The following is a 15,150-nucleotide window of genomic DNA, read 5'->3' as shown; positions in this document are numbered from 1 at the left end:
TATAATGAGAAGTGGGTTTTTCAACCAGAATGTATGTAAAACTGTTAAGAAGAGCAAAATTACCTTCTGTGCAAATGATGAAAAAGACAGTAATCTGAAAGGGTGGTACACATACTGTGATAAGTGTGTAGTCCTTTAAAAACAGGGCAGGGCAACCTGTGGTGCTTTCGATGTTGTTGGACTCCAACTCCCATGAGCCCTAGCGAGAGCATGACCAGGGCTGAGAGGTGATGGGAATTGTAGTCTGGAAGTATCTGGAAGGTCAGAGGTTCTCCAGCCCTGTTTCAAAGGGGACGGGGGATAGAAATCTACTTATATAGGTTTCCATTCCATACCTTGACTGTCCCCCCCCCCCCCATTTCTTTTCTTATTCTTCTGCTTGTACTGTTTCACTTTTCCTATGTAAGGATAAAAGCTCTCCAACATTTGGGTGTGTTGATGTCAGACTCCATCATGGCTGTTGTTGAACTGACTGAAATAAATCGAATCCTCATGTATGCTTTACAGTCCGGTGCTGTGGCTGGTAGAATCATAATTAACCAAAGCATTTTAACCAGGGTTATCAAATATCTGTAAAACGTGTGGCGTACACACCCAGCAACCCGACGTTAATTTGCTATTTGTATTGAAGGATTGCCCAGAAACCTGGCTTCTTTTTCCATGATGTATAAAATGATGTGAACCTTTTGTCCCAAGGTGTGTTTGAGAATGTAAAATTAAATGTTAGCAATTAAAAAGTCAACTGTGTAGAAGCTGAAAAACAAATGACGTTCCCAGATGCTTGAAGGCGCCGTGAAAAGGGGGAGGTTGTTACCCATTTGTTATGTAATCTATTTCGATTCACAGAGTGTAACAAATGCTTTGTATTTGCTTTAATCACAATAAAAGACATAAACTGAGCAGCTGTTCGGTCTTTGAAAGTGCTTTGGTTGTGGATAAAGTAACGTGGATCCATTTTCTTTTCTTTTAACATTTCCCCAAATGCTTTTTGATTTTAGTTCCCTGCACATGTTTAAATTCATTTCCAAGAATTAGTTCTTCTTCCCAGTGTAAGACTTCATTGCTCATTTCCAAGCTGCCACTTTTGTTTCCTTTACATAAACGTCCGTAGCTTTAATCGCATGGCATTCTTCCTTCCAAAATACTGAAGATCTCCTTTTCCATTCTAATCCCCCACACGGTTGGAAGTGCAGGAGGGAAAGTTGGGGGGTGGGCATGCTAGCTCGCTTCCCTCTCACCCCATTGCCATCTCCATGGAGCGGGGAGCCTTCTCTACATATTGGGGTCACCAATGAAGGTCCATGGGGACAAGCAACAGGGAGTCGACCTCTCATGACCAATGAGTTAGGGCCAATGGGGCACTGCGCCACCAGCCTGGCATGGTCTGCCTTCCTCTGCCTCCTCACTTACAGCCAGTCTGGGTTGTCGCTGGTTGTGGCTCCACCAACTGTTGGCAACCCCACCTTCTGCCCTCTCGGTTCTAGGCGGCACCAGCCACCACTGACCATGACGTTGGGGATTAGAAGGGAGGACTGATATTTCTGGTACCACCAGAGGGTGAGAGAACTGGAGCCAAGGCATAGGATTCCTGAGGCTGTTTCTTGTTATCCTTTGAGGGTTGGATGAAACATAGCACAATGGGACTATTCCCGTTCCCACCTTTCCCCATTCATGTCCTGCGGCCTTCCCCAAATCTGCTCCAGGAGGTTGAGTTGGGGACCCAGAACCCAGAACTGCTGGAGGCTGTCTTGCTAAAGAAAGAAAAAGGAAACCTATGGTGATTCCTGTTTGCTGGATCACAGTTCTCTAGGTGTTGGTTGGGATCTCAGGGATTCGCCATCCTTCTCATGGCTGATAACATTTCGAAACGGTTTTGAGGTTCAAGCTTCCATGAAAACACACCACCCAAACAGACAGTCCTCCCTAAGATGTGCAAGGGGGACTGCAGCTTGTGATGAAGGAGGAGTACACATGCTTTGAGTATGACTTCAGATGTTCCAGAGTGGAGCCCTGAACATGAAAATGGGTTTTGGGGTCTCAAATAAATCTTTCCCCCTTGCAGACCTCAAAGCTGTGGGGAGAGAGCAATAGTGTTACAAGAGAATATGTATCTCATCTTCTCACTGTTTGGCTGAGGACTCTTACATTTCCCGGGCTATCCTTGCCTTCGATGGTAGATTATCAGTCTCCTGGTGCATTGGAAACTATCCCATATCCCAGTCTTTCCTCATCTTCACCTGACATACTCCTGTCTTTATTTCCTTTACCTAGGCCTACAACCTAACGCCTTTATCTTTCCCTTGCATAACCACATCTGAAATATTTCCTTCCCTCAGTTGTAACATTCAGGACTCCAATCCGTCATGGGCACTGACCATGGGTTGAAGTCAGCTAAGTCCTGCTCAGAGCAGACCCATTGAAATTAATGAACCTAAGTCATGCCCATTAACTTCAGTGGGTCTACTTTGAGTAGGACTAGCATTGAATGCCACCTTATGATCTCTGTATTTCCCATTGCCTCTGGTTTCCTTCCCTCTGATGAAATACTTTGTCCAGTGTTTTCGACATGTGAGCCTCACATATGCTGGCTCACCTCTTAATCTGAACACTGTCTTTTTATTTTATTTACACATTGATAATCCATGTAATAAATATATATAGAGAGAATACAATGTATGAGAATAGAAACAGCAAAACTACCCATAAAAGCATTGATAAATATGGATTGGTTTAAAAGGAAAACTTGTATTACAAGTGTCTGCCAAAAAACATCAGAAAAGAGAGAGGGATGGTTCCTGCCAAACCTCTACTGGCAAGGAGTTCCACAGGGCACACAGAAGACTGGGTCCCCTAGTGACGGCCAACCAAACCTCAGGGGATTGGGGAACCATCAGAAACTCCCCATCAGAAGTGTGATCTTAATGATATCCAAGAACCACACACACCAACACTAGGGATGCTGGAGAAATTCATTGGCTTCATATATTAATGTGAACCTACCTAGTATGCACGTCTGGAACTAATATGCCAACATAACTGCCCTTCAAAATTCACACTTCCTTGAAGCCAGAGGAAAGTTCACAGAGACAAATGCATGTGAGTGAAAATAATGTAGAAAAATCCATTATGCTGGGGAAACAGCTTGCAAAAAAAAAGTTTATATTAGGCAAGATTGTGCAAAAAAAAAAAAGGGGGGAAATCCACTTTTTTAAAAGTGTGCATTTTTGTGCAGATTTTTGTTTTTGTTTTAGGAATGAAAACTGATGCAGGAAAACTGCATTTAAGATTGGAACAACGGGAAACTGAAATTGACAAGATTTGTACATTCCCTGACTCATACAGATATGCCTACGGCTGCCGTAACTAGAATCTGCCCCAGTACTGAGAATGTGATATTTCCGCTTCACGTGCTGTCAATAGCCCTTTGTAGTCCTATCAATAATGAAGCCGTAATTGGAAACTAGGGAGTATCCAGTGGAACTTTTAAACGAGCTCTTTATAAGCTGAATTTTACCCCTCATCACAAGCTACCTTTGAAGCTCCTCTCAGTTTCAGAAATAGTTTCTGTGTGTAATCTGGCAGGGAGCGAGGAACCCCTATGCATAGTTTTCATATGTGGTATTGCACTTGAGATTCTATAGTTCCCAGCCAAGGAACTGACTTGCAAGAAAGGCAAAAGAAGTTCTGTCTAACATGTGCTAACAGGCCTGGATTTTGGACAGATTCACACAACATTTCCCCCCCCCCCCCCCGTTCAAAATCGGTTGACCTTTTCAGTGGTTTTGGATGTGCGAAACTGGCTTTGTGAGTGTTTCAAAAGATAATCTGGATTCAGCAGGCTTTCCTATAAAATGGTGACGCTGTTGCAAGCTGAATCTGATATCTATTTATTTATTAAGCATTTGCAGGAACTGATCAGCACTATTGAAAACATCTACTGGAGTTGATTTTGCTATGTCAAAAACAGTTGCCAACATTTCCCCTTATGAGGCCATTCAGAACAAATGGCCTTTCGCTGCTCTGCCATAACACCATGTTCCAAATCTTCTTTTGGAGATTTAAATTTCCTTGGAACATGATCGGTTTGCTTTAAGCATTATATTATGCAGGTAGGCATGTATGTGCATATGTTACAGCAAATTTTCTAAATTTGGAAAATACCATTATTCAAGTATGGAACTCAGAATCAGTATGATTGGAAATTACAGAATGTTGGAAATTGGCATCACAGTATTAGTTTCGTTTGGGTTTTTTAAAAAAACATTTACACCTCCTCTTTCTACATATTGTAAAGGAGGGTCATATATAACTTAAATCATGTAATATTAACAAAATTAATTGTGGGGCAGTGAAGAGAGACATTGCAAAATTCTCGGCCCTGCAACTAACTTTTTATGACAGACTCTTTGAACTAAGGATATTTTTTTTTAAAATGTGGTCAGTATTCTGTTCTGGCAAAATCCCTTCAAATCAATACTACATGGTTCTCTTTTAAACAGAAATGCTGGGGTGTGATTGATGGTGGCTGGCTCACCACAAAAATCGGTTTAAAGAGTGAAAAGCTACATTGTGAGCTAAATTGCAATTGTACCAGTGGAATGCACTTTTAAATGATTGGCAGAGAACACAGATTTAGGAAGTAAAATCAACGACTGAAACAAGTTTCAGGATTATGCTGCCTATGTTGGTACCAAATTCTTGCCAAAAATGCAAGATGTAACTTAGACTGGATCAGAGCAAAGGTCCATTTAGCCTTGTATTTCCCAGCAAAAGAGAAAGCCAGACCTATTGCTCACTATGCCGTATTATTGAAAGCACACCAAACCCTGGAGAGAGAGAACATGGTTTCCTTCTATGTAAAAGTCATCAAGACTCATTGTAATCTCTGTTTTCATGATATTTAAGGGCTTTAAAACAATTGGCTTTTATACCACTATGAATGTCATAACTATTTGCAATGTTTCCAAAAGAACTCAAAATTATTTTCAGGATTCGTTTTCTTTTATGATGTCATAGAGGGTGAGATTTTGTGTGTGTCTCTTTTTTCAAAGTGTTGTTCTACAGCTCTGTTCTTCCACCATTAGGCAGCCTGCATCACTTGAGTTTTCAGTGCATTTTGTTAGCCAACAGAGTATAGAGTAAAGGCTTGCCCCAGAAGACTGAAGGTCTGGATGCGGGGGCTGAATCCTGCAGACACTCGTGAGTTTCTTTGAAGCTTCTGTAGATGTGCTTTCACAAAGATTTCCCCGGATTTACAAAACTGTTTCTTAGAAGTAAGAAGCAAAGCGCTTGAACCCGGCTGTGCCAGTTGCCTGCAGGATGAAACCTCTACGGTGAATGATGAAAGGTCCATTGTTTGAGACTTTAGGATGCTGGATCTGGCTTTGCCATGCAGTGCCTGAACGGAAAGAGAAGTCCAGCATGCTTATTTTGGTTCATAACGGACGGTAGTCTTTGCACCCTTTGCATATTGTGTATTTTAACATTGAAGATGATCAGCTTCTGTTCAAATGCTTGGCTGAATTACAATGACTCTCAGACTAACTATGCATACTGTGTAGAGTGTATTCCCTGATTTATACAGTGTAACTATGACAAGATGTCACCTTTTTGTTCGCTGTTGCCGTTTGGTAGGTCTCCTTGTCTAGAACCGTGGTTTCCAGACCTGTGGGTCTTCACCAACTAACTCAGCAACACAATTAGAGCATATCTCATGGGCAAGAAGAACATAGGAATCATGGGATAGTAGAGTTGGAAGGGACCATGAGAATCATCTAGTCCACCTCCCTTGCAATGCAGGAATCTTTCGCCCAACACAGGGCTTGAACCTTCAACCCTAAGATTAAGAGTCTCATGCTCTACCAACTGAGCTATCCCTCATCCCCCAGGAAGCTGAGTTGGGCTCTCAGCCCATCTAGCCTACAGCGCTCCAAAGTCTCCCATCACCTCCCACCTGATCCTTTTAACTGAAGTTGGCAGGAGCTGGATCTAGGAACATAGGGAGCAGGACCCATTGGTCCATCTAGTTCAGTATTGTCAGTGCTGACTGCCAGCAGCTCTTCCGGGAGTCTCTCTCCCAGCCATACCTGGAAATGCTGGCAATCAAACCTTATGCACACAGAGCCAATGCTCTACCACTGAGCCCGATATGCATAGCCTGTGCCCCACTGGGAATCCAGGACCAAAGAAACAACTTAGTCTATTGCTCAGATCCTCTGCTATTGCTAAATTATACAATCGCTCCATTGCCCACAGAGAATGGGTAGGAGACTGGTCTGCTTATATCTATTTGAATCCTCAGCAACTTTAAGTAAGGGGTGGTCCTTACCCTACATTGCTCCTTCCCTTTTCCAGGCATTCCAGCAGCATAAAGCTGATCTTCCAATTGCTTCCAGGGCTACAGCTTCGGAGCCACTGTTGTAGAAACCGGAGCCATGTATGTTGTTTCTCCACAATTCATCAGTGCATCACACATAAATGTTTGCTAGAAGGGGCTTCCAAGCGCCTTTCAACTTTACGGCTACACGTTGTCCTCCCTTGTAGTGTGAATGTGCCTTCCTAACTTTACTGCTAAGATGTCCTAGATCTTTAGTATAAGTGTATGGGTCGAGTTAAAGTTCTTTCAGGGCAAGTTCTGTTGGCTTCCAGAAGGTAAGGAGCGACGCTTTAAACCAGTTTGTAGACTGAGAGTTGAATGTTATGGTACAGCTTTGACACCGGTTTGTTACGGCACACTTTTGTCACCGGTATGTTACAGCACAGCGTTGTCACCGGTTTCCTTCCCCCTAGCTGTCTTGTGTACAGTGCTGTGCCTATCACGTTCTTACTCTTTGTGACTAGCGTATTGTAACTTAACAGAAGTTTCTTTTTCCTTCCTTGGTGCGTGTATATAACCCTTCTCTTGTCAATACTTCTCTGCATGCTTTGGGGTGCAAATTAGCTGTGTGGCCGGCTGTTTTGCGCATGTCGGGGTGCCCGTCTAACCTCTTACTCTTCTCTTCTGTTATCACCAGGCCTCCTGAACCCGTTTACAGCACTGTGAACAAATTCTGTGATAAGCCACCTTCTCCTAGGCACTATTCCCCTGTCGAGTGTGACAAAAGCTTCCTCCTTTCAGCTCCCTATCCCCACTACCACCTAGGCCTGCTCCCTGACTCTGAGATCATCAGGTACTGCATGTGCTTCTTCCTCACTTCCTCATACGAGAATGCATGGGCGCGGCTCAAGTGCGCGGTATTAGGCTCCACCTTCCACCCCTCTGGCTCCCTCTGCAGAAAAAAACACAACCTTGTGCTCACTTCGCTTCCACCTCACTGGCTTAAGAGGAAAGGGCCGGCCTTATATTTATTCATTTTTATTGTATTTAGAAGATGCTTTAAGCCACTCAGTCAGAGAGCTCTCTAAGCGACATCTAAGTAGGGTTGGGTTTGCGGGCTTGGCAGCAGTGCAGACTTCAGAGAAAGGACGTTGGGCAGAAAGGGAGAGATGGACGTGTATCAGTTGGCTGCATTTTATATCCCACCTTTCCTGCAAGTCGCTTTCTCCCTCTCCCTCCATTTTGTTCTCGCAGCACACCTGTTAGGCTGAAAGAAGGTGACTGGCCAAAGATCACCCAGCCATGGGTGAGTGGGAGATTTGAACCTGGGTCTTCCGGGTCCTAGTTCAACAATCTATCCAGTGCACCATATAGGAATTAGCTTTAGAAAGAGTCAAGAGATCGTTGCCCACCTAGACAAGTGTTGTCTACTCCAAATGGCACCGACTCTTTAATGACTTTAGCTAAGCAGATCTCAGTCTGGTCGGTGCCTGGATGAGCGATGGCCTGGGAACCAGGTGTACAACCACCTTGAGTTCCGTGATGGAAGAAAGGCGGAATATAAACGCCAGGAAATAAATATCAAGGATGCTGTAGCATGCATTGGCAAAGGGCTGAAGGAGAGGACCTTTGAGGTCCTTGTCCATTCTGTGATACCAGCATGAGAAATCCGGTTGGCCTTTCCTTTCCCCACTGAGCATCTTGGAGTAGCTTGCTAAAGGTCAAAACCAGGAACAACACAGAGATCTCCCTCAAAGCAGGTCCTGGAATCGAGCTTCGGGGAGACTGTGGGATTTGTCGTGTCTGTACCAAACAGATTTGATTCATTCCCTGCGAGGAAGATGCTTCTCCGCATCCTTACAATGACAGCGTTTGGTTCCGCTGTGTAGCGCAGCAGGCGAGCGAGAGGGAAATGAAGGGGGCACAGCGGAGGCATCCTAGAAAGCAGGCGGGGGATTGGGGTGGGGAGCCTGCCTCTCGGGGAGATACGTATCAGCTGAGCACTGCAGGATGCAACTTAGCATTAATTAAAGGATTAAGATTCAGCGGCGGCACAGGCACAGGCTGAGCTAATCCACTGTATCAACCATTTCACACCAGTTCTCGGGGACCGTGCTGCTCATGTACATTTTGTTTCAAGATGCATATCGTCGAGTTAATATCCAAGAGCCATCCAGGGCTTTGCTTGCTCTTTAGGTGTATTTAGAGTGCTGCCAGTTGGCCACTTGCCCCAGAAACAGTAGCCCAAGGTGAGCAAAGGGGAAAACCACAATAAGAGATTTGCTACTCCTGGCTTTTTCGCTGGGGTGCATGTGCTGTTTTAGGTACCTCTTGCGACACGAGTGGGGAATCTTTTCCAGCCACATTGCCTTCTGCGCAAGCTTCTGAGGGCTGCATGCCTGTGGTAGGTGGGTCCCAGGAGAGGAAGGGGGCAGAGTAGTTTATACAAACACTCCTCTCTATCCTCCATCCAGGCAGGGAAGAGACATTTGTCCTTGCCCACCCCAGGAAGGTTACCCAAAAGGGAATGTGGCCCTAGAGCTAGAAAACTGCAAAAAATGGGGATAACTGGGTTATCTATGCCAGAAGGCAGAATCCTATGCACGCTTGACTGTAAGCCCATTGAACGCAATGGGAATGTATAGGGCTGCCCCATGTGCTGCTCTTAGTACCAAGCGTGCCCTAGTTGTTTGTTGCCGGGATGCAATATTCACAATGCCCCCTCTGCAAAAATAAAAGAGGTTTGTTGAGTTAGCTTATTTATAATTAAACCTGAACAAAATCTCATTTAAGTTTGAAATTGTCTGCAGCGATGAGCAAATCAGGTTCTGCTTCAGTAGACTGGGGTTTGTGGTTTTTTCTCCCCATGCACATTAAATGGATTAAGGAACGGTCTTCATTTTATCCAGTTGTTTGCTTTGCATTTCAAATTTGCCTTTCTGTTAAAGCGAAACTGCCCATGGCTTTTAGATAAGGAGGCCGCCTTCTGAAGCAAAGAGGCTCTGGGTACCTTTGCAAACAGCATGTTGGGGAAATGTTCCTCAAATGCATCCCCACCCGCTTCATATGCCACAACAGTGGGGGAAGGTGGACCTAAGGCAGCCTTGAGGTTTGACGCGGCTCTTGGCTGGATCTCTTGCTCCATTGGCTGGCTTACATGATGCAGACTCACCTGGCAGCAGTGAGGAGCAGTCGCACCAGTGCTCTGAGAGAATTGGATTTCCCACTAGGTTAGATTACTGCAAGGTATTACACATGGGAAGGGACACGGGTGGCACTGTGGGTTAAACCACAGAGCCTAGGACTTGCCGATCAGAAGGTAGGCGGTTCGAATCCCTGTAACGGGGTGAGCTCCCATTGCTCCGTCCCTGCTCCTGCCAACCTAGCAGTTCGAAAGCACGTCAAAGTGCAAGTAGATAAATAGATACCACTCCGGCGGGAAGGTAAATGGCGTTTCCGTGCGCTGCTCTGGTTCGCCAGAAGTGGCTTAGTCATGCTGGCCACATGACCCGGAAGCTGTACGCCGGCTCCCTTGGCCAATAAATTGAGATGAGCGCCGCAACCCCAGAATCATTCATGATTGGACCTAATGGTCAGGGGCCCCTTTACCTTTTTATTACACATGGGGCTGCCTTTGAAGATGGTTCAGAAACTGCAGGTGGTGCAGAATTCAGTGGTCAGGTTGCTGAGGCAACACAGTCTGAGCTTGTACTCCCAATCCCGGCCCAACTGCACTAAGTACCAAATAATTTCTGGGCTCGGTTTCAAAGTGCTGCTTTTGACTTATAAAGTCTTATGTGGCTCAGGACCCAAATATCTCAAGGACCACCTCTCCCCATGTGAACCAACCTGGACCCTGCAATTGTCACCCAAGTCCTTTGTGTATGTGTCCCCTCCACGGGAGATGCAGAGGGTGGCAACAAGAGAAAAGGCCTTCTCTGTGGTGGCCCCCTTGTTCATTGAATGTTATCCTCAGGGAGGATAACATCTGGCACTATCACTATGTGATTTTAGGCAACAGGCCTCTTATTCACCCAGGCCTTTGGATCTCAATTTTCTGCTTATATTTTAGCAGGATAGACAGGAGTTGGATCTGATAAGTAGGTAGTTAGGTAGGTAGGTAGGTAGGTAGATAACTTTAGGTTGTTTTATACTTGTATTTAATGTTCATTAAGCAACTAATCAATGTATAAATAAATAAATAAATAAATAAATAAATAAATAAATAACGTAGCATCGCTCTGGAGCATTGTGGGAAATTCAACATGCAGTTGATTATTCCCAGCCTCAACCACACAAAACTGATTGGTGCACCAGTTTTTTTGTGTGTGGTTTTTTTTGGGGGGGGGCACAGGGATGAATCAGTGATGGGACTCCAGAACCCTTGTAGCTGCTTGAAGGTGCTTGATTCTTTCACCAGACCTGTGTCTGCTACCTGCTGGTAGTATCCATTCGCTTTCCATAAACCATGTTTCATTCCAGCCATTCGTGGCCCTAATTTCACTACACCCTTTCTATGTGCATGAATAGCGCGCCCTTTCTGTGTGCATGAATTGTACACCCACCAGCATTGCACGGATGAAAACAGGACTCTCTTTCAGTGAGGGATGGGGGGGGACCTATAGCGCTCCCCCCCCCCAAGGCTGCTGAACTACAACTCCCTTCATCCCCTTGGCTGGGGCTGATGTGAGTTGGATTCCAGTGTCTGTATAGGGTCACATGTTTCCCAGCACTGCTTCTGACCAACAGATAAAGCAAGGCGATAAAGTCTCAGGTGCGACTTCTGCCTGTTGTTTCCCTATTAATTTGCTGACTCCTCTCTCTGACTCCCCACACCCCTGTTATTTTAACATTTCAGATCGCGGGGTTTTTTATCTTGCTGCCGTGCTTGTCGTTTTTGGCATTTCCCCAAGTCACATTGAGTAGCGTTTTTCTATGAAAGGCAACTGGTCCATTCACAAACTTACAGCTGTTTACTCAGAAATAAGCCTCGCTCTCTTCAAGGGGGCTTATTACCAAGTCAGTCTACATAAGATTGCAACCTTAAACATCATTGTTATTGCTTTTATTAATAATAAAAACGACGGTGGCGGTTTCTCGAACTTCACAAACCAAATCTTGCTAAGCCTTTAAGGAGATCCTGGAGTGCTGAGCTTGGCATCTCTGCCTTTATTTAATCAGCTCCAGCAGCACTGACTGCATGTGTGCTTTTAAGCCTTGCAGTGCCAAGGTGAAATCGCAGCCCTAGCTTCTGTTTGTGAGCGGACTCTGTTATTATATCTAATTCAATAGAAAACAATATTTCATTCATCAGCCCATGCATCATTTTTTATTTCTGCATTGCTTTTTTCCTTGGAGTCTGTATTCCCTTCCTCCCTGTTTCTTTCTTTCCTTCCTTCCTTCCTTCCTTCCTTCCTTCCTTCCTTCCTTCCTTCCTTTTCTTCTTGTGGTTGAGATTGTTGTGTTTCTGCATGCTGCATGCGCCACCTTTAATTACCGTATTTTTTGCTCTATAGGACTCACTTTTTCCCTCCTGAAAAGTAAGGGGAAATGTGTGTGCGTCTTATGGAGCGAATGCAGGCTGCGCAGCTATCCCAGAAGCCAGAACAGCAAGAGGGATTGCTGCTTTCACTGCGCAGTGATCCCTCTTGCTGTTCTGGCTTCTGAGATTAAGATTTATTTTTTTCTTGTCTTCCTCCTCCAAAAACTAGGTGCGTCTTGTGGTCTGGTGCATCTTATAGAGCGAAAAATACGGTAATTGAAGCTTCAGTCCTATTCGGCAGTAAGCCCCATTGACTTCAGTAGGACTTATCTCTGTGTAGACATGTAAACACTTCTGCTGCAACTTTACTTTTTCTCACCTCTGCAACCAGCAGAGCCTTTGGGTGCATTCAGTTACAGGGCAGGTTGCATGCATGGAAACCATTCTCCAAAAGATTGTGGAGCAACCACCTTTCTTTTAAGAAGGTGAGAGGGTTTCAGTCCACATTTAAAAAATGAAGCTGCCTAATTCACATTTGCTGAAACAATAGAAACAGGGCCATCCCCCAAAATCCACACGTCTCCAGATTTTGATGTGCAGTTCTCTTGCTGAGTAATATGCACAAAAATGCATATACTGAAGCAAAAAGGGCATTAAAATGCATATATTAGTGAAAGTAACATTTAAAATACATTATATTAGGGGAATTTGCTTTGCAAAAAATGTGTGTATTAGGTGAAATCTGTACTAAAATACATGAATTTGCATGAGGACTTGTGTTGTTGTTGTTGTTGTTGTTGTTGTTGTTGTTTTTAATCAAAAATTTCAAAACTGAAAATCTGAGAAAAACCAAAACTGACATATTCGCCCAGCCCTAGAATTTGATAAAGTTAGATGGTGTAGAAAAAGCAGAAGGAAAGAGAAGAGATTTGGAAAACATCTATGTTGGGTTGTCTCTACACCTGTCTCAACTCAATTAAAACTTTTTGCACATACCCCCACTTCCATGGACAATAGTGTGCTATCAACTGTGCTGTTGTTTTTTGAGGATGCTTGTTCAGATGTGCACACTCCAGACCATCCAACAAATCAAAATAACATAAAAGTAAACAATATGGTTCATAACATGGTAGAATGTTGCTGGAGATAGCCTTGCCTGTCTTTGCCGCAAAGCAAAGAATATTGTGCAATGTGTTCTGCTCTGCTGGAATACTGTGGGAGGGAAGCTCACGACCTTCACCAGTATACAAATTCAAGGCTCATAAATTTAGCTGTGTTGCTCATCATGAATCCATGTAAATTTGGGGGCTGTTTTGGTTGCATGTTTGTTCATAAATGCGGACGTTACGTACGTTGGTTTGAATTTCTGGCACACTTCTTAAGACTAATTGGAGAGGGTGAGTTAAAATTCTGCAGCTGGTTTCCTTTCCTTTCCTCCAAAGGAAGTCGCTCCATCAGCTGGCTTGTTCCGTAGTTCTTCTTTGCACTTTCCCAGGTGGAAAGGGAGTCCGTAAGCTGTTCCTTTTCAAAGCATCCTCAAGATGCCAGACAGACATAGCCAGTTTCCCCAGAGGAGTTGCGAAACGGAACTGTGTTTGACTTGCATTGTGTCAAAAGTATCTTGTGTTATTTGCCAGCTCTGCCTCATTGGCCCGCTTTACATTTTTCTGTTCCATTCAATTAACTCGTTAAAGTCATCTGTGCAGACAGGACAGGGAGGGGGAAGAGAGCAACCATGTTAAATTAGCATCAAGCTAGTCGGTTCTGCAGTTGCTGTGTTTGTAAATTATTTTGGTTACCCGTCATATTCCAATTCCATACACATTTTCCCCAATCAGGCAGTGGGTGGGGGGGGGGTGGCCTCTGATAAAGGCACACAGAATGCCTTTAACTATCCCATTCACTTCAATGGAACAAGTGCCTGCATCTCTGCATCCCTCCATTGAACTAACTGGAGTTTTGTATGCGCCTCAGAGAGGGCACATGAAGATCCATGCTGCAGTGATCGTGCTCCAAAGGGCTACAGAAGGAGCATGTCCCATTATCTTCAACATAGGGAATACCTGTGAGAACAATGGGATTCCAGGCATGAATCATTCCTCATTGGATCGTACAAAGATCTATGCAACTGTGTCAGGGTCCCCCAACTGATCCTGGGCTCGCCACAACACTGATAAAACCAGTGGATCCCACATGATAACTTCAGGGAGGCCATCAGAGTGCTCACAGCTCCACATGAGAGCTGTGGATTTTCCATATTTTGCTGTTGTGGCTGCTTCGGGCGTTAGCAATGCCATCTGGCAATGCTGAAATAACTATCTGGGTCAGTAGCCACTATCAGATATATTTTCAATTGGTGGAACGTGCCATGCAGGATAACCAACAGCCATGACTTTCCAGCATAACAGATCAGCTAAGCTGTGCTGTTGAAGACAAAGAGATATCTAAACATGCCTTGTGGGGAATTACTGTAAGCCAGTGACATGTATACGCTGAGGAGAAATGTGTACAATCTTGATTTTATCATTTTTCCCTGCAGCAGTTTCCGAGAAACAACTAGCTGTTAAGAAATGGGTCAAATTATGCATCCAGTGATGGTCATTCTTAACTGGCAACAGCCCTTCAGGGTCTTGTGCAGAGAGTCTTCCACACTCTCTGTTATCTGATGTCTGGGACCAAATGGACCAGGGACTGTTTAGATGCAAAGCATAGGAACATAGAAAGGTGGTTTATGCTGAACCAGACCATTGCCTACTAAAGGTAAAGGTGAAGGGACCCCTGACCATTAGGTCCAGTCATGGCCGACTCTGGGGTTGCAGCCCTCATCTCGCTTTATTGGCCGAGGGAGCTGGCGTGCAGCTTCCGGGTCATGTGGCCAGCATGACTAAGCCGCTTCTGGCGAACCAGAGCAGCGCACGGAAATGCCATTTACCTTCCTGCCGGAGCGGGAAGGTACTATTTATCTACTTGCACTTTGACGTGCTTTCGAACTGCTAGGTTGGCAGGAGCAGGGACCGAGCAATGGGAGCTCACCCCGTCGCGGGGATTCGAACCGCCGACCTTCTGATCGGCAAGTCCTAGGCTCTGTGGTTTAACCCACAGCGCCACTCGCGTCCCATATTGCCTACTACTAAATTATTATTATTCCTGTGGAACGCCCTCCCATCAGATGTCAAGGAAACAAACAACTATCTGACTTTTAGAAGACCTCTGAAGGAAGCCCTGTATAGGGAAGTTTTTAGTGTTTGATGTCTTACTGTGTGGTGTTTTAATTTGTTGGAAGCCACCCAGAGCGGCTAGTGGAAACTCGAAATGACGACTTAGCCCAATGTACTGTCTCCACTCAGGAACA

General features: G+C 44.7%; 1 protein-coding gene across 19 annotated transcripts in view; it reads left to right on the top strand.

Annotated features, from left to right (window-relative positions):
* DLG2 (discs large MAGUK scaffold protein 2) overlaps window positions 1–15,150 on the top strand; it is a gene marked incomplete at its 3' end in the record, with an annotated part of 818,053 nt that overhangs the window by 677,531 nt on the left and 125,372 nt on the right. For 18 of the 19 annotated variants that reach the window (XM_081001988.1, XM_081001992.1, XM_081001989.1 and 15 more), the window contains one exon: window positions 7,014–7,169. The exons of the other annotated variant lie outside the window; for it this stretch is intronic. In XM_081001988.1, coding sequence (XP_080858114.1) covers window positions 7,014–7,169 — 156 coding nt within the window. The remainder of the gene's footprint in view (window positions 1–7,013; window positions 7,170–15,150) is intronic. 19 annotated transcript variants of the gene reach the window in all.

Source organism: Podarcis pityusensis, assembly GCF_964106645.2.
Source record: "Podarcis pityusensis genome assembly, chromosome: 4".
NCBI classification, from domain to species: Eukaryota; Metazoa; Chordata; class Lepidosauria; order Squamata; family Lacertidae; genus Podarcis; species Podarcis pityusensis.
This window is presented reverse-complemented; position numbering and strand designations above follow the sequence as displayed.